Genomic DNA, 18,013 nt, shown 5'->3' with positions numbered 1-18,013 from the left:
GTAAACCGACTTAATTTGCTCACAGGAAAGGAGATGTCTGGTCTCGTAGCACCAGCTAAATACATTAGTGATCTAATTATTTGTGAATATCTCAGTTGATCTTTTCCCTCACCTTCAAATTTTTGAAGTTTTATACTTGCATCATAGAGTGTGGGAGTGACTTTACAGTCCTGAAAGCCAAAATGGCTTAGTATCTTCTCTGTATAGTGAGATTGATTCAAGGTAATCCCATCCTCACTCTTGATCAACTTAATATTTAGAATTACATCTGTTGGTCCTAAATCTTTCATGTCAAAACACCGAGACAAGAAAGACTTAATCTCATCAATTACAGCAGTGTTTGTTCCAAATATTAGTATGTCATCGACATACAAACACAATATTACTCCCTGACCCCCACCATAACGGTAGTACACACACTTATCTGCTTCATTCACACTGAATCCTGCAGATATCAAAGTGGTGTCAAACTTTTCATGCCATTGTTTGGGAGCTTGTTTGAGGCCATACAGGGATTTTATCAATCTGCACACTTTATTCTCTTGCCCAGAAATTTTATAACCATCCGGCTGCTCCATATATATTTCTTCCTCTAACTCTCCACAAAGGAAAGCCGTCTTTACATCCATTTGATAGACATGTAGACCATAGGAAGCTGCAAGTGCAAGAAGCACTCTAATGGTGGTAATCCTGGCAACTGGAGAGTAGGTGTCAAAGAAATCTTCTCCTTCTTTCTGAGTGAATCTCTTGGCAACAAGCCTAGCCTTGTACTTCTCAATAGTACCATCAGGCCTTAATTTCTTTTTAAGATCCACTTACATCCAATTGGTTTACACCCGATAGGACGATCAGTAATCTCCCATGTCCCATTTGACATTATAGAGTCCATCTCACTACGGACTGCCTCTTTCTAGTACTCAGCATCATGAGATGCATAAGCCTCAGGAAGAGTATTTGGCACATCATCCACAAGATAAACAATAAAGTCATCACCAAAAAATTTCGCAATCTCTGGTCTCTTACTCCTTTGAGGAGCATCATCGACTAAATGTTCATCTTCAGATTTCTCATCATTCGGTTCAGGTTGAGTATAGTTCTCTAAACTATGCTCATGAGTAAAAATATTCTCTCTCTGAGAAGTGCTACCTGCTGCTTTCATAGGAAAAATATCTTCAAAGAAAGAAGCATCTCTAGACTCCATAATTGTATTCACATTTTGCTCACGAGTATCAAATTTTACTACTAAAAATCTATAGGCTATGCTGTTGTGTGCATAACCCAGAAACACACAATCTACTGTTTTGGGTCCAAGCTTTCTCTTTTTTTTCGGCTCAGGTAAATTAACCTTAGCTAAACAGCCCCATGTTCTCAAGAAGTTAATATTGGGTTTCCTTCTGTTCCATCCCTCATAGGGAGTGACTTCTCTGTTTTTAATCACAACTCTACTTAGAACAAAGTTTGATGTTAAAATAGCTTCCCCCCCACCATTCATAGGGCATATCGGCACTCTCCAACATGGCATTCATCAAGTCTGTTAGTGTTCGATTTTTCCTCTCAACCACCCCATTAGATTGAGGTGAATATGGTGGTGTTACTTCATGGATTATACCATGCTCATCACAAAATTGAGAGAAATCATTGGAGATATATTCTCCCCCACGATCATCACGCAATCGTTTGATTTTCCTCTCAAGTTGGTTCTCAACCTAAGCCTTATAAATTTTAAAGTCGTGTAAAGCTTCATCTTTGGTTTTCAACAGATAAATATAGCAAAAACGAGTAGCATCATCAATAAAAGTTATGAAATATCTCTTGCCTCCTCTTGTCAACAATCCATTCATTTCACACATATATGAATGAATAAGATCTAATGGTGCCATGTTTCTCTTTTCCTCTAAACTTTTGAAAGGTTTTCGAGGTTGTTTTGCTTGCACACAAGATTGTCACTTTGATCCTTTGACAATATCAAACTTAGAAATTAATTCTAATCTGGACATTCGAGCAATGGTATCTATGCCAATATGACAAAAGCGTGAGTGCCATACATCAGCCTCACAAACTTTATTAATCAATAATGCAACTTTGAGATTAAACAATAAATCAGAAGTACTCAAGCGGAACAAGCCTCCGCTCATATAGCCTTTACCAATAAAGTTTCCAAACTTAGACATTACAACTTTATTAGACTCAATCACTAACTTGTAACCATCCTGACACAACAAGGAAACGCTAATGAGATTCCTGTTTACTGTTAGAGCATGCTGCACGTTCTTCAAAGGAACAGTCTTGCCTGAAGATAGCTTCAGATCGACCATACCAACACTAAGAATAGAAGTGGCTAATCCGTTTCCCATCAGGATGGAGGAAGTCTGCGCTCCCTGATAAGAAGAAAATAAAGACATATCAGAACACACATGAACATTAGCACCCGTATCAACCCACCAATCAGTAGGTTGAATTGCTAGAAATACAAACTGTAAATTACCGTACCCAGCAGATCCGGCCTCGTCACCGTTCTTGCCAATGGTCACATTCACAGCTTTCTGTTCATTGTCCTTGTTTTTGCGGTGGCGGCAATTCTTTGCAAGATGCCCTTCCTTGCCACACACATAACAAGCTCTATTGTCTTTCTCATTCTTCTTCTTCTTAAAGTTAGTGGTTTTCTTAGGCTTCCCACTATTCTGCATCTGCATTTTGCTCTTATTCTTGCTGTTGAATTTTTTCTCAACAATATTTGCACTCACACCATTCTCTGCTGCTGCAGAAGTGCTTGGAGCATCTTTCGCTCTTGCCTTTTTTTCCACATCAAGGGCTATCACCAGATCCTCCGTGGAGATATCTTCTCTCTTGTGTTTCAAGGTAGTGGCAAAGTCCCGCCAAGTAGCAGGGAGTTTGGCAATAGTGCCCGCTGCCACAAACCTGTCAGGCAAAGCGCAACCCAGACTTGCAATCTCCCCGGCCAATAGCTGCATCTCATGAGCCTGCGCTACTATGGACTTTGCAGCATCAATGCTGAAGTCATAGAATTGCTCACAAGTATACAACAAACGACCAACTTCGGAGACAACAAATTTGCGCTCCAGTGCATCCCACAACTATGTGGGGTTAGTGTACTCCATGTACAAATCATATAGATTATCAGCAAGAAGGGTCAAAATGCAGCCAAGAGCAGAATCACTCGTAGATTGAAATGTGTTGGCCTGCTCAACTGTAAACGGCATTACTGGGTGGATCACCCACCACAGCCCCAAAGACATTAGCCAAAACTTGACCTTAGTCTGCCATCTACGAAAGTTTTGGCCACCAGAAAACCACTCAGGTTTCATTGCATCCGATGCACCAGCCATTGCTAGAATAGAATAAACACAACGATAAGGTTTCTGGATTGGTGGAAATATGCGCATTATTCTATTTCCAGATTTTCGATTGAGGCATATTTCATAAACAATTAAATACATGATGCGAGCTAATCCTAGTAGCAGGTAGAAGAACACAAATAAAATTAGATGCGACATGGACTCACAATCGGGTTGAAGTCGCTAGGGAGTTGACGCAGTGATGATTCGCCGCTGTGCAGATCGAAGATGAGGCAGCACAGAAGGAAGACGAGCTTCGAGCGGTCGCGCAGATGCGCTGCCCAGAAACCTTATTGCCGCCCCTCGTGCAGGCTTCACGACGGCAAGGGTTCGGAGATACCACTCACTCTCCTCCTCAGTGCACGCTGAGGGAAGGGCCGGCTGAATTAAAGCCGAGGAACCTCGAACTACCTCCTTTAGGTGACGGAAATTAGGTTTGTGATGCGAGAGATATATATAGCTCTCCCACATCTAAGCTGCTGAACTTAGCTCGCTCGTTGACAGCCGGCCCACCCCCTATTCTTCCCATAAATATTAAAAGTCACATGTATAACGGGTAATCAAACCATCACACATAATGAAGCATTTTTTTTATGCAGAACCAAATTTGGTTTTGTTGGAACAATTGTTCCATCAATAAAAAAAATTATCCCACATTCAAAAAATTGTTCCAATTTTTTAATATTTACTGCGAACTGATATATTGGACCAACCTATCTTCTTATTTTTGGCTCATCTAAGAAGGAAACAGCCCACCATAGCCTTGTGTGATGGATTAGCCCTGAGTTGATTTTGATTTTGGGGTGGGTACAATGGGTGGGTAGATTACTTAAGGTGAAAAATAAGTCAAATTATCGAAAACATTTTATAAAGAGTGTTTTTCCCTCATCATTATATTTTCATTGTCCTCCTTCCCGACAGGTGAGGACACCGTGAGAGGTGGATGTGAATTTTCTAGGTACATACTAATTTCAATTATTTAAAATCCTTATAGTATAGATAAATTCTATTGTCCTTCTTTCCGATAGGTGGGGACACCTAAGAAGTGGGTATGAATTTTCTAGGTACAAATTAGTTCAATTGTTTGGGATACTCCAGCCGGCACCCGAAAATCCCGAAATATCCGAATTTCTTAAGACCTCCTTCGGTTAGATAAGAACCGATCTAGCCCAGGAATGAATGGATCCACGTGGACCACTCCTTCCAGGTCCTGATCGGATCCTATCCTGGCTGGACAGAAGTGAAGGATCGGCTGGACAGCAATCACAGCATCTCACAAACACGTAGAAATTCAAGGCTGATTGCATGACGAAATGGAGACACCACGGTACAGGTAGTTGAAGGAAAAACAGAAAAAAAAATGAGCATCATCTCATGGGGGTACTCCTCTCTGATCTTTGAGATAAGAATGGGTGCCCATTCTAGATCACATCCACAACATGCAGAGCATGTAGCTTAAGGAAAAATAGAAAAAGCGAGCATCATCCGATCATGGTACTCCTATCGGATCTGAGATAAGAAGGGCGCCCATTCCAGATCCATTGCCTCCTCCAAGGGAATGGAAAACTTGGAAACCTGATATCAGAAAAATACAAATTATGTCATGAGTTTAGAAATAACAGATTTTAAACTGTGCTCAATAGCTGACATAAGAGACTGATGTATCATAAATTCCCAATACCATCCGAACCACCAAAATTGCTATCACAATGCTAGATAAAGGGACAAACAGTTACATAAATTCCCAATACCATCCGAACCACCAAATTGCTATCGCAATGCTAGATAAAGGGACAAACAGTTACTATGCATGTCTAGATACAAGGATCAAGTTCGCACTACTCAGAATGGTGACAAACACCACATGATACAAAGAAAGTTAATGGACATCAGTGCTTCACATTGGACAACAGAAGCGTCAAATAAAATAATTTGCTAGAGAAAACATGGACATTGGAACCATCTGCTGACTACAGTCCGCCAATGGTGGTAAACTGAAAACAGAGACATGCATTCTAATCACCATTGATGCTCGAGAGATCTACAAGTAACAAGAAAAAATATTTGTTAAGCAAAAATGATCTACAAGTAACCAAATTACTGCAGTAGGTATACTAAAACAAAATCTGATAAATGCCTTTGCATTACCACTGCTCGTTCAGTATTAGTCACTAAGACCTGATATCCTGAGACCTGATGTTGTTAGAATCTGATAAATGCTACTGATTGAGCTACAATGACAGTCAAAGATAAACGACCCTGCCCAAACATTACAATAGTTTGCCGAGCAAGACTCTAAACCCTCCAGAACGAGCAGTCAAAGATAACATGGTCATGCTACTGATTGAACTCTAAATGGTGCCGGTGGGATCTACAAGTAACAAGAAAAGGTATTTGTTAGTCGGGACATTACTCATGATAATTGCAAAGCAGCAAATATAGTATATGCTTCCATGTTATGACTGACGGCAGCAGAGTTAAAAACTCGGAAGGAGAAAAGCATAATCAGGTTTTGTGTGTGCAAAAAATTAAAAATGCTTAAGGTGTGAACGCACCAGCTCAAGCAAAGAGAAAGATTTCCTCAGATAGGACACTCCAGATGGACACAGTGGCACTGGTCAATGTTTCAGATTGCCATGTGATTTGGAAAAGAAAAACATTTCTCCAGGTCAGTTTCACAATTAGGGACATAATCATAACGTAAGATGCTTGACATGAATTGTAAGTGCTGATGATCAGACATGATGATGAATGTTATTTTACTTTATGTCATAGTGTCATCTATTGAAATAATTCAGAGCATGATATTTTTCCTCGTCCTTTTGTGTTTGAAAAGTTGGCTGATCCAGGTAGTGCTCTGGATCCTTGATGACGCCTTGCAATCAGGAGCTACCAATCAGATGCTTCTACCTGTGGAGCTAGCAGCGTCAGATGCTGAATGGGATAAGCTGGTCTTCTGAGCCATATATCATCAATCATATGATACATGGAAGACTGATGTTTGAATAGTTATCCATTTCGGAGTCAGCACAATTTACGGTTACTGGCTCATGTGGTTTAAGTAAGACAAGCTTCTGTTGGGCTAATGACATGCTGTGAAAGTCTAGCATAGCCAGGAAAAGTGACAGTTCTTGTACCCATCTGATGGTATCCATACAACAGTTACCATGCAACACTGTTCTAATGTTAGTTATCTCCATGACTCCATCAGATAGTAGTAGAGAATACACTTCTTGCTTCATTTCCAAAAATAACAATTAAGAAGAGGAAGCTGAATCGATTTGGCAACAACAACTGCCGGGACTAGTAATGGTCGACCTGACTGGCCCCAAGTCTATGGCGTCTAAATGTCTTGCCGCCAAATCTTCATGTTCATGTCGTGTCGACACTGCAGTGGGTTCTACTCAGAATTTCGTTGGATGAAATCGACCCAACGATTTTCGCCATGGGGCAAGAAGCTCAAGACCAGATCAACCTAGGGTTTCCCTAAAAATCAAATCAAGATTCTATGCATATGCGCCATGGATCTCAACTACCTCGTGCAAGAATCTCAATGAGGACGAGATGGAAGGACGAGAGGGCAAGGCCTACCAGCGAGAAGGGGGCAAAGGAGCGTCGACGTCGGAGGGAGATGGTCGTCGTCGCCGCTGCCGACGGTGGTAGCCGTCGGGGAAGATGTGCCAAGCCGCCGCCTCGCACCGCTAAGTCGCCGCCTCGCACCGCCGCCTCACGCGCCACCAGCTCCGCCTCTCGCCCGCCGCCGAGCCTCACCTCGCATGCGGCCGCGGAATCGTTCCGGAGGTACGGAGGTGGGGATGTAATCCGGGCCGATTTGGGGCTGGAAAGGCCGTTCAGGCCCATTTTTCATTCCGAGCTGGCCCAAAACGAACAACAATTTTTTGTTGGACCTGGTTTTGAAACGGGCTGAAAGAATCCGCCTGGAACAAGGCTCGGAACGGCCCGATCCGGTGAAAACGAACGAGGCCTATACGGTCCAAGGTCAAAAGCCCATCTAAATCCTCATACGCCCAGGCGGCTGGCCCACAACTTGAGAATCGCTAGAGCCAAAGCCAACACAGCTAGCCCCACACCCCCAAACCCTCCCAATCCGCACCGCACACAAACCATCCGCACGGCCGCCGGCCGCCGGCCGAGCACCCCAGGAACCTAGCGACCAGCGTGCCGCCACCCGCCGTCCAGCACCTCTCGCCGTCCTCGCCCATCGCGGCTGTGCGGCCGTGCCCCTCGCGGCCTCACTCCTTGCCGGGTGCGGCAGGCGGCAGCGCATCGCTCCTTGCTTCGCTCCCCTCGGCCCTCGCCTCGCCGGCCGCGTCCAGGCTGCCAGCCCGCCCTCAGTCCAGCCAGCCAATCGCACGGTCGCGCCCCGCGCGGCCCAGACCACTCGCCGCGCTCCTAAACCGCGCTCGCCGCTGACCAGCGCCGTTAAGCGCCCCAAACTACTAGTAGGTCGCTCGTTGACAGCCGGCCCGCCCCCTATTCTCCCTCCACAGGAAACGCCGCCACACAAACCTGCTGCGCCGCCACCGGACTTCCCCTCCTCCCCTACCCCGCTCCCTTCCACCCAGCCATCGCTGCCCGATCCATCACCGCAGGAGCGCCCTCGATTGCCACACCTCCGGGTAAACTCCCTCTCCCCAAATTGGGATCTCCTCTCGTCCTAGTGCTCCAGTCCTTGTGGAAATAAGAGATCGGCTACTGAGGATGTACGCTGTTTTCGTTTGCAGCGAGAGCGGGAAAACCTAGGAGATGAGGCTGGTGGGGTTGACGGGCGGGATCGCGTCCGGGAAGAGCACCGTGTCCAACCTCTTCAAGGACGCCGGAGTCCCTGTCGTCGACGCCGACGTCGTTGCTCGGGTAGGTTAATTGGGCTGTCCAGTCCTTGACTTATCTGACGCTTTCGTGCAAAGCCTACTTAGTTTTTACCTCAAAAGTTTGTAGCTTTAAGCTGCCAGCTTTTGTATGATGTTAAATTTGGTACACTTTAGGTCTCACTGTAAAGCTTAGACTCTTATTAATTACGCTCAGCAGTGCTTTTGGCTAGAATCAATAGGAACAACCAGGTCCTTGTGCATTTAGTATGAATAACTGGACGCCAAAACTTCAGTCTTTGCATGCTTTTGTTCAAAAAAAGTCACATATGGTCGTACCAATTACACTTTTAGTCAAATCAAGAGGAGGTAGAGCCTGGTCTGTATGGGGGGAGATAAGTTAGCGTTGATAATTGGAGTTCACCAGCTATCTCCGCCTATGTAGTTATGTTCCAAGAAAGAATCCTGTTAATTTTCACTTAAAAACGCATGCATCTCACTCATTACAGATATGTACATTCATTTCAGACTCAAAATAAAAAAGATTCCTGAACTTATTTGCAGATCTTATCATTCTCTTCCAATGGGAACTGTTTAGAACATATTTTGTACCAATAATAACATGATAACAGTGATTAGCAACCTCTCGAACGTAGTCTTTTGTTGGTTGGAGGTTGTAAAATCATACAATTGTTCCTTTAATCAATGAATAATAATAGCTTGGATAACAAATTGGCAACTGTAACAGAACCACTGCCAACATAATGCACGGAGCAATACTTTTCTGTCATTTTGATATGTGGCCTAGCAACAATTGTACTCGCAAACCACAACAGTACTTACTGCCAAGCATGGCTTAGATATATAACTTGCACTGCAAAGCATGTCTATTGGATATTAATAGTACTTTTCGAGTTCTATTTTTTTTTCACTTGATGCCGTCAGATAAGCCTGTGAGATGTGACAAATATTTGTTGTACTAATTTCATAGCATTGCATATATAGAATGTAGTGCAGAAAGGTACTGGAGGTTGGAAGAAGATTGTAAAAGCCTTTGGGGATGAAATTTTGTTAGACGACGGAGAAATCGACAGAGCTCGCTTGGGACAAATTGTGTTTTCTGACCCATCAAAGCGGCAACTTCTTAACCGGTAACAGCTTTCACTAAGTTAAATATTTTCCGTTTTTCTAAGAATGCAGATTTAGAAATGAATTTGCTTATATAGCTATTACTATAAAAGAATTATATTAGGAAGAGAAACATTGCTTATTTCTGTATCATGTACTCGAATATCTTTTTGGTTGGCATGAAAAATGACATTGTTTTGCTGTATGTTTCTATTCATACCAACTATGTTCTGCATTAATACTGATCTTTGTGTCATATTAACAATAAAATGTGACAAGGTTTACATAAATAAACCTTCTGCATTGAAAAGTGCCATAATTAACTTTGAGATAGGTCTTCACAGTTGTTTGGTCTTCAATAATCTCTTGACTAGTTCTTAAGTGTATAATGATTCCTTTGCGCTAGTATCTTTTGATAATATATTCTGTCATGATTGGCATCATTTCAAATATAACTAATTGTTCAATTTCAGTCTTCTGGCGCCACATATTTCTTCTGGCATATTCTGGGAGATAGCAAAACTGTGGATGAAGGGATGCAAGGTTATCGTCCTCGACATCCCCCTGTTGTTTGAAACAAAGATGGATAGATGGACAAATCCAGTCATTGTTGTCTGGGTTAATCCAGAAACCCAGATCGAGAGGCTCATGTCTAGAGATGGTTGCTCTGAAGAACAAGCTCAGAACAGGATCAACGCACAGCTTGCTCTGGACTGGAAGAAGTCGGAAGCGGACATAGTGATCGACAATTCTGGATCACTGGATGACACCAAACAACAGTTTCAGGAGGTGTTGAGGAAAGTCTCTGAGCCCTTGACATGGAAGGAGCGTTTGCGATCCCGAGACGGTCTGATCTCTGTTGTCATGTGTACAGCAGTGGGGGTATTACTTGCCCAGAAGAACCTGCTATGATCCTGATAAGTTTGAGGAGGTTAAAACCAGTGATGTGTTTCTGGAGACCAGCACAAATAAGCTTGTCTGGTGTCATAAGAGTGTGGAAATTGGATGGCTGCATTTGAACCACAATGATAAAAATAAAATTTCATATGATTTAGTGTTTTACCATAGAAACTACTCGATTGTGGTGGCATATAGCATGCCTGAGTGGAGAAAGCTGTCCGTCGGTTTTCTCAGTTGCTTTTACTGGATATAGTGGTTCGAGTCATCGAACTCTGCTTGGTTTGTTTTGCTGGGGCTGGGCCAAATATTGCTTCAAACCATATGTTATGGATGGCACGATGGGCCAAGAATTAGAACACAGTTCGGCCCATCCGTGTGGATATACATTGCGTGTGTCAGGCAAGTGAAGCCTTCGATGCTAATTTGTTCATGCGCATTTGTTTTTTGTTTTCAAGTTCCCCTCGTGGAGAGCAAGTTGAATTATGGAGGAGCGTGGAATGACGAATAAAGCATCGTTTTGCACTTATGCTGCATTGCTTCAGGATTGACATAATTTGCGCTAAAAAATAGACATAATAGCTAACGGATGAGATCGTTAACAAGGGCACATTTGGAAACAAGAAAAAAAGGAGGTGATTCTATGATGACTGGCAGAAGTACCGCCAGTCACGGCCGTAATCAGTGTCTTTCCCTGTCGAGCCTTCAACCATAGGACTCGCGCTTTTTCTCACGTTAAGCATGGGCAAGCTAGGAGGCATGCGCCGGACCCGGACAGGCCGAGCCCTGTCCGGCGCTCGTCAACCGGTCACCGTCCGGCCGCTCATACCTGCATGTGCCGCCGGTGGTTGCCGCGTCGCCGTCACAGGCCGGACGCCGCGGAAAGCCTCCCCCCGTCGTCTGGCTTGGTGCCCCTGCACCCACACGGGCATCACGCCCTGCACGCGGCGGTTGGCAGTTCGAGAAATCTTCTCGCTAATCTCGGCACTGACACGACCATCAGGCCCTGACACGGGGATTCAGATTTCAGACTTGGCGGCGTCACATAATCTAGAGCCCCGACTGCTTGCTTGTATCATTGCTTGGGGTTTCAGTTGGATACGCTGACATTGCGTCGCTGTGCTGCAGTTGCGAGCTAACACTGTGCACTGTTGTACCTATCGATCAATTTGCTACTGGCGGTCACACCTACTGCTCTTCTCCAGTTGCCTATGTTAATTCCTCAGGCTGACCACAGCGGAGGGAGCAAGAGCAAATTTGCTCCTTCCTCGTTTCCCACGCCCTCTCTGTCTACAGTGTCAAACAGTGCGTCTACAGTGCCAAACAGTGTATTTGCTCCTTCATTTCCTCCTACATGGCCACTACTGTATGTAAACAATGCCGTCCCTGACCTTGACAGCGAACGAAAGGAGCGGCCGGGCTAGACGACAAGGTAATGGCCAATCGCCGTTGGAGACTAAGCAGTAGTTGTTGGCGTTAGATGATTGATTGCATTTGCATCGCATGTGTTTGGGTCAGACGACTGGGATTAGTACATACAGCCGAACAGGACGGTACAACAATTAGCTGCCCAACGTACACATGTGCACAGTACAGTTGGCAAGCAATGCAGCGAACAAACATGTGCCGCGGCAATGCAACACAAAGATTTCCAGACCAAAGACCTGCGCAGTCAATGCAACATGGGCGATGGTGCGTACGTCTATTATTGTCGTTGCTGTGGCGAGCTCGCGACGGAAGAAGCGACGAGCTGACAGGCAGATGAACAAAAACAAACTCCACTAAATTTTGTCACGCTGCAAAAACTTGGATCAGTGGCAGTTGTTTAAGATTACCAAAGCCGGTTTCATTACTGTTATTTCATTTCCGCTGGTCTCAACAAAAAAAGAACAACTGAATATTGTACTTAGCTGTTGCGAACACCGATCGGAGGTGAGACCGCTAGCTACTTAATAACCAACGAGTCCTATCTGTAGACTGCAGGGTCGTTAGATTCCCCTAGGACAACACTGCAGCTTTATTTCCGTCTCCCAAAAAAATTATTTTCTGTTTAGTAATTTATTACCACACGCACTTCATCATCATCATATAGAGCACCTGCACCTTTCTAATATAAAAGACCAAGTTTGCACGGATGTCAGGTCAAAAATAGATCAAACGGAACTTCCAGAGCAACCCCTCTAGTAATACGTTTTTATACTACTTTTACTTGGCACTCTGTCTTGGATTCATATAGCTCTGACCCTGCATACTAGGCCGGTGAGCACCACATCCACAAGCATGGTGATTGCATAAAATCCCAAGGGTCCTTTGCTTGGCATGTCCACCAAACGGATTGGTGAGGAAAAAAAAGAGAATTACTTTCAAAAGAAAAGAAAAGAAAATCTGTAACCTCCGGTAATTTTGTCTTAGCTTGTTTCACGTTATAGGTCCATTGAAACCACTTTTCAACAAAAAAAAAGGTCTACCCTTTTGTGTGTGTGTGCAAGTTAAGAGGCTGTGTTGAACGACTTAATAATTGCCCCGTTCTATTTTCTTTGACCTTTTTGGTCTTTAAAACTCTTAGATGTAACTTTGACTCAACATCAACATCAACATCAACAAAGCCTTTTAATCCCAAGCAAATTGGGATAGGCTAGAATTGAAACCCAACAAAGACCATTATTCATAGTTCTGGCATGTGAATCGCGGCTTTCCAAGCACTCCTATCCAAGGACAAATCTCTAGGTATACTCCAGTCTTTCAAATCTCTTCTAATTGTTTCTTCCCATGTCAACTTCGGCCGGCTCCTGCCTCTCCTCATATTACCGCCGTGCTTTAGGATACCACTATGCACTGGTGCCACTGGCGGTCTCCGTTGGACATGTCCAAACCATCTCAGCTGGTGTTGGATAAGCTTTTCTTCAATTGGTGTTATCCCTAGCCTATTCCGTATATCATCATTTCGAACTCGATTCATCCTTGTATGCCCACAAATCCAACGCAACATGCGCATTTCTGCAACACTTAATTGTTGGACGTGCCGCCTTTTTGTAGACCAACATTCTGCACCATACAACATTGCCGGTCTAATCGCCGTTCTATAAAACTTGCCTTTTAACTTCTGAGGTACCTTCTTATCACAAAGGACGCCAGATGCTTGGCGCCACTTCATCCATCCCGCTTTGATTCTATGACTAACATCCTCATCAATATCTCCATCTCTCTGTAGCATCGATCCCAAATATCGAAAGGTATCCCTCTTGGCCACTACTTGGCCTTCCAAACTAACATCTCCCTCCTCATGAGTGGCGCCAAAGTCACACCTCATATACTCAGTTTTAGATGTAACTTTGACTATTTCTTTTATTACTTTATTACATCACTCAAATTTATTGGAACACTATAAAGTATCTTAATTACAATCTAGCTTTCCCCTTTGTGGGCAGGGCCAAATTGCTTGCCTCACCAGATCATGAATAGGGATCCTAGTAGTGGCTTCACCCAATAGCTGCTCACACTACAAGAAATGTGGTGATCTATGACGAAAATTTTATGACATTTTTAAACAGCGTCATAATTACACACAATCCATGACAATTTTCAGATTTTCGTCATGAATTTGAAGGTATGGGCCCTAGGCCCAAAACTTAGTGACGTTTTATTAAATTCGTCATAGTTGAGCCCACAAAATATGACGTTTTAACATTAATGTCATAGAAATCGTCATAGTTATTTTGACATTCATCATTTTTTCCAAGTTTTTGCTTCTCTTATTTGATGTTTATTCAAGCTATGCTCTCATTCATGGTATGCTAGGCGTTATTTTTTTAGTTAAATTACCAGTATGGCTTAAAATCACGATCTTTCATTTAATATTATTTGTTATTGTTTGTGTTAATTGCTATTTTATGAATCATATTCATATGGCATCATTTCTCAATAAAGGTTAGATAGGAGTCAGCCTATAAATTAGACGCTGAAATGTTTAAGGCAAAAATATGTGGAAGCAGGAGTGTTGAAGACAAGAAAAAAAAATTGGACTTTGAAGACCAAAATAAAACCTGGACGCACAAATATTCAAGTAAAAAAAATTGCATGCCCAAGGATTCAATCTTTAGACCACCATGCTCATTTTTTAGATGCACTACCATCACACCAAGTGACAAAACCATCAAAAAATTGAGGCACAGGGGGGTTCGAACCATGCACCTGAGATTTAGAGTGAATAGCGTCTTCCATTGGGCTGGTAGTCCACTCGTGTTAGGCAAGTGCATTATGAACTTTAGTACCAATGCTCGTTGTTTGTCTGGAAAATAAAAAGAAAACTCGTCCTCCCGAGGAATCGAACCTGCGACCTGGGTATGGTGAAAACAGAGCACTACCACCGTGCTACACGCTTTGCTTTGTGATTATTGGGCATTAAAAATATTTTATTCTAGTGCCACGTGGGCGATGCGAAGAACACACCTATGATTGATATTTTTCTTTTTAATTCAGGATTAAAATTCGTAACTGGTATTTCTCCCTCGTATAAATTCCAAATTTGATGGTTCTTTTTTCTAATTTTTTCTAAAATCATGTTCTTTCGTGTAATTGCATTTTTTTAAGTTAATTATGATTTCTTGAATCTTCTTCATATAGCTTGTTTTCTTTCATTTAAGCATAGAATAGCAATACATATTTTTACATAACAATAACTAATTTAACTTCATAATTTCTATTATTATGGTCAACATAATCTTCAGTCCAAATTTGAGATCCATACGAATTCGAAAATGTTATCAAGTAGTCTAATCTCAAAGATTGATTTGAGTTATAAGAAACTCTTTGAGAGATGTATCCATTTGTGAACCATGCATGGTCCAACTTTACTAAAACTATTTAAGTTTTTTATCGTAAGATTATAGACAAAAAATATGTTATCATGTGAAATTTTAGAATTTTTTGACCAAATTTAGATATTATTATAATTATTATGTGGTAATTTGGAGAAAGAAGTTTGAATTATCCATATAAGACAATTGAATTTGTCATCTATCTATAGGACTTGGACTGTAATAGAACATATGAGTTTAAATATAATTTTTGTTCAATTTTTCGAATCTTATCAGATGTAATTGTAGCTCAGCATGGAGTAATTATTGATAAGTTTGTAGAAATTCATTTAAATGATAGAAAATAGTAAATATACTAAAAAATTATTGAACCATCTACATAACAACTCCAATGTTGTCCACTACCTGTAAAAAATATTAGGTATTTATAATATAATTATTTCGCAAGTTATTTTGAAGGGTACCTTAATTAGGTGAAAATTTAAAAAAGAACAGTAAACTGGTCCGGATCTGGACCGTTTTCTCGGTGTGCACACAAGGTACAACATATCGTGTCCGTCCATCCCTATCAACGGTTTGGATCAAATCCTCGTGTTATAAAATCACCTCCATCCGATACGCCACCGCAAACCCTACCTCCTCGTCCTCCCTCTCGTCTCAGATCCACAGCCGCCGCACTAATCCTCTCTTTGTGCCTCAGATCCAGCCCACTGCACCTCGCTCCACCACCTCCTCGGCCTCTGGCGCCGCCTCCCCTCCTCCGCCGGCCGCATGGGCGTGGAGGTCGAGGTGGAGGTGGAGCCCTAGCAGCACTGCAGCAGCAGCTCGCGTCGGGACGGATAGACGAGGCGCGTGGCGGCCGGCGGCGGGCCTCTGGCCATGTGCGGCCATGGTGCGGGTGAGTTCGCCGGCGTCCCAATCGTCGTCCCCAGCAAGGGAAGCAGCGCCTGAGGCCTGTTCTTCGGCCATCTTCCCCGCAGCGAGGATGGCACGGAGCTGCAGCGGCAGAGGTACGGCCGTCTTCCTCAACCTCAGATCCGCGTGCAAACATGGTGATCCGGTTCCTCTACTGCAAGCCGATGACGAGCAAGCAGGTCGCACACGGCCTGGGCAGTAGGTAGCCTGGTGGTCCTCCATATCAACAGCCAGATGAGGCTGCTTCGCTCTAGCTCCATCCAGGTTGTAATTTCTATTCCCCCTTTTTTCACCTAGCCACGACTCCCCAAACCCACCGTGCCTCCTCTCCTCTCATCCTTGCACCTTTAAATGATTATTGAACCCGCTGCCTTGTTGTCTCACACCCCACTGCTTGATTCGTATAACCTGATTCATATGCCTGTGTTATTAATCCATACTTCAGCTCTAAACCATGATGTGCAGAGATAAACGAGACCATGTTATGTTCAATTCATTCGGTTACTTACCAGATAAAGCAATGCAGTCAAACACAGATCTGTTGTTGTTTGCTTGATTGTTCCACGATGCATGCCTGATTAGCATCTCTCAGATTTGATTAGCATGTCTCTGAATATTATCTCCTTGCCTTGGCAAATGTAAAAAAAAACTAATAAGTTCGATACGCAGAACAGTTGCAGCTCGACTTCTAGCTTGGTCTGATGGTGCTAATATCGACTTGGACTCACAAAGGAAAGGGAATTGTGTTGTTCTCGAGACATCCACGAGACAAGTAAATAAACTTTACCTGAACTGATCTTAGTTGATGTCTAATGTCATGAATGCTCTTCACTTTGTCATTGCCTGTTCACTATATGCATGCTAGATTTATCCTAGTTCGTGCTAGTAAGTATCAGTAATTTCCATCACAAATATCCCTCTGATTAATATTTGTCAATGTGAATTTCTGCTAGTTTCAGTAGTTTCCATCACAAATACAAATATTGTCCTCTAATTAATATTTGACAATGTGCTCTTTTCATGTTAGGATGAAATGGTAGAAGGAACAAACAATGAGAAGAGATTGGAAATTTGAAGGCAAATGCTGGAATATTTGATGTTTTTGTTTCTAGTGTTGCTTTTGATGCAAGATGAATGTAACTTGCATGTAAATTTTGAGGTGCTTCTCAATGTAAATCATACGATATTGTATTTGATTTGATGCTGTGGTAAATGGTCTTACAATTTTGGTATATATATTCTGGGCTGTAATGACTATTCTAATAAAAGGATTGAAATTAGGCCCAATTTGGTGGCCCACTCTGAATTGGGCCCATCCACTTGTGGGCTGTGCTGCTGATGTCACTTGCCACATCACGTGCGATTGCCACGTCATTGTCCACATCATTGCCATGTCAGTCATCATTGCTATCCACGTCATCGTTAAGTCAATAGCCACGTCATTCTTTATGTCACCATTGTGTGACATGGCAATTAAATCTGTGACGAAACTTATACTATTCGTGATGTTAATTTTTGTCATAGAAAATGGGTTTGGGTTGGGCTTCGGGGGCCCGGGGACATTCCATGACGGTTTTAAAACGTTATGGATCAAGCAATCTATGACGAAAATTTAAGGAACGTCACGAGGTGTGATCTGTGACGCTCAATACATGACGTTATTTGAGATTGTCATAGATACTGTTTTATGACGGTTTTTCAGTGATCTGTGACGAAATTCAATCGTCATGAATCAACAGATTTTTTGTAGTGTCATGATTTTTTATCCCTCTTTTATTTCGGGGTTAATGATTTTTCTTGGCTCACTAGGTCATGAATAGGGATACACAATTGATGGCACGAAACATGTGGGTCATCAACTAGCTTAGGTAGTGTTTGGTTTACCATTTTGTAATGTAATCAGATTAAGGGGAAGCAATCACGTTACTTGCGTTTGGTTGGAGCCTTCGAGGTGGCATGCAATCAATTAACATGGAATCGGTTACCTGAACATTCAGTCCTGTTACCGCCGCCCGTGGTCTGTTAAGGCATTGCGTAGCTAGTACGTACGCAGCGCTGGTGGTGGACGCAG

General features: G+C 42.8%; 1 protein-coding gene and 2 long non-coding RNA genes across 3 annotated transcripts; 2 read left to right on the top strand and 1 right to left on the bottom strand.

Moving 5' to 3' along the window:
- Positions 1-4,627: 4,627 nt before the first annotated feature.
- LOC120672508 lies at positions 4,628-7,408 on the bottom strand. The gene is made up of 2 exons (XR_005674161.1): positions 6,948-7,408; positions 4,628-5,970 (listed from the first exon to the last, which is right to left on the bottom strand). It is a non-coding gene; the product is annotated as an uncharacterized LOC120672508 (long non-coding RNA).
- A 55-nt stretch (positions 7,409-7,463) lies between these two features.
- Positions 7,464-10,496, top strand: LOC120672507 (dephospho-CoA kinase). The gene is made up of 4 exons (XM_039952933.1): positions 7,464-7,996; positions 8,102-8,231; positions 9,191-9,336; positions 9,787-10,496. The coding sequence occupies exons 2-4, from the start codon at positions 8,124-8,126 to the stop codon at positions 10,223-10,225; spliced, it is 693 nt and encodes a 230-aa protein (XP_039808867.1). The 5' UTR covers positions 7,464-7,996; positions 8,102-8,123; the 3' UTR covers positions 10,226-10,496.
- Positions 10,497-15,230: 4,734 nt separating this feature from the next.
- Positions 15,231-17,248, top strand: LOC120673268. The gene is made up of 2 exons (XR_005674601.1): positions 15,231-16,714; positions 16,970-17,248. It is a non-coding gene; the product is annotated as an uncharacterized LOC120673268 (long non-coding RNA).
- The last annotated feature ends 765 nt before the right edge of the window (positions 17,249-18,013 follow it).

This window comes from Panicum virgatum, chromosome 5N (assembly GCF_016808335.1).
Source record: "Panicum virgatum strain AP13 chromosome 5N, P.virgatum_v5, whole genome shotgun sequence".
In the NCBI taxonomy this organism is placed as follows: domain Eukaryota; kingdom Viridiplantae; phylum Streptophyta; class Magnoliopsida; order Poales; family Poaceae; genus Panicum; species Panicum virgatum.
The sequence above is the reverse complement of the archived record's forward strand: the minus strand, read 5'-3'. Positions and strand labels throughout refer to the sequence as shown.

Coding starts and splice junctions, on each gene's coding strand:
- LOC120672507 (XM_039952933.1), top strand. CDS start 8,124: ATGAGGCTGGTGGGGTTGACGGGCGGGATCGCGTCCGGGAAGAGCACC. Junction 8,232..9,190: donor ACGCCGACGTCGTTGCTCGG/GTAGGTTAATTG, acceptor TTGCATATATAG/AATGTAGTGCAGAAAGGTAC. Junction 9,337..9,786: donor AAGCGGCAACTTCTTAACCG/GTAACAGCTTTC, acceptor GTTCAATTTCAG/TCTTCTGGCGCCACATATTT.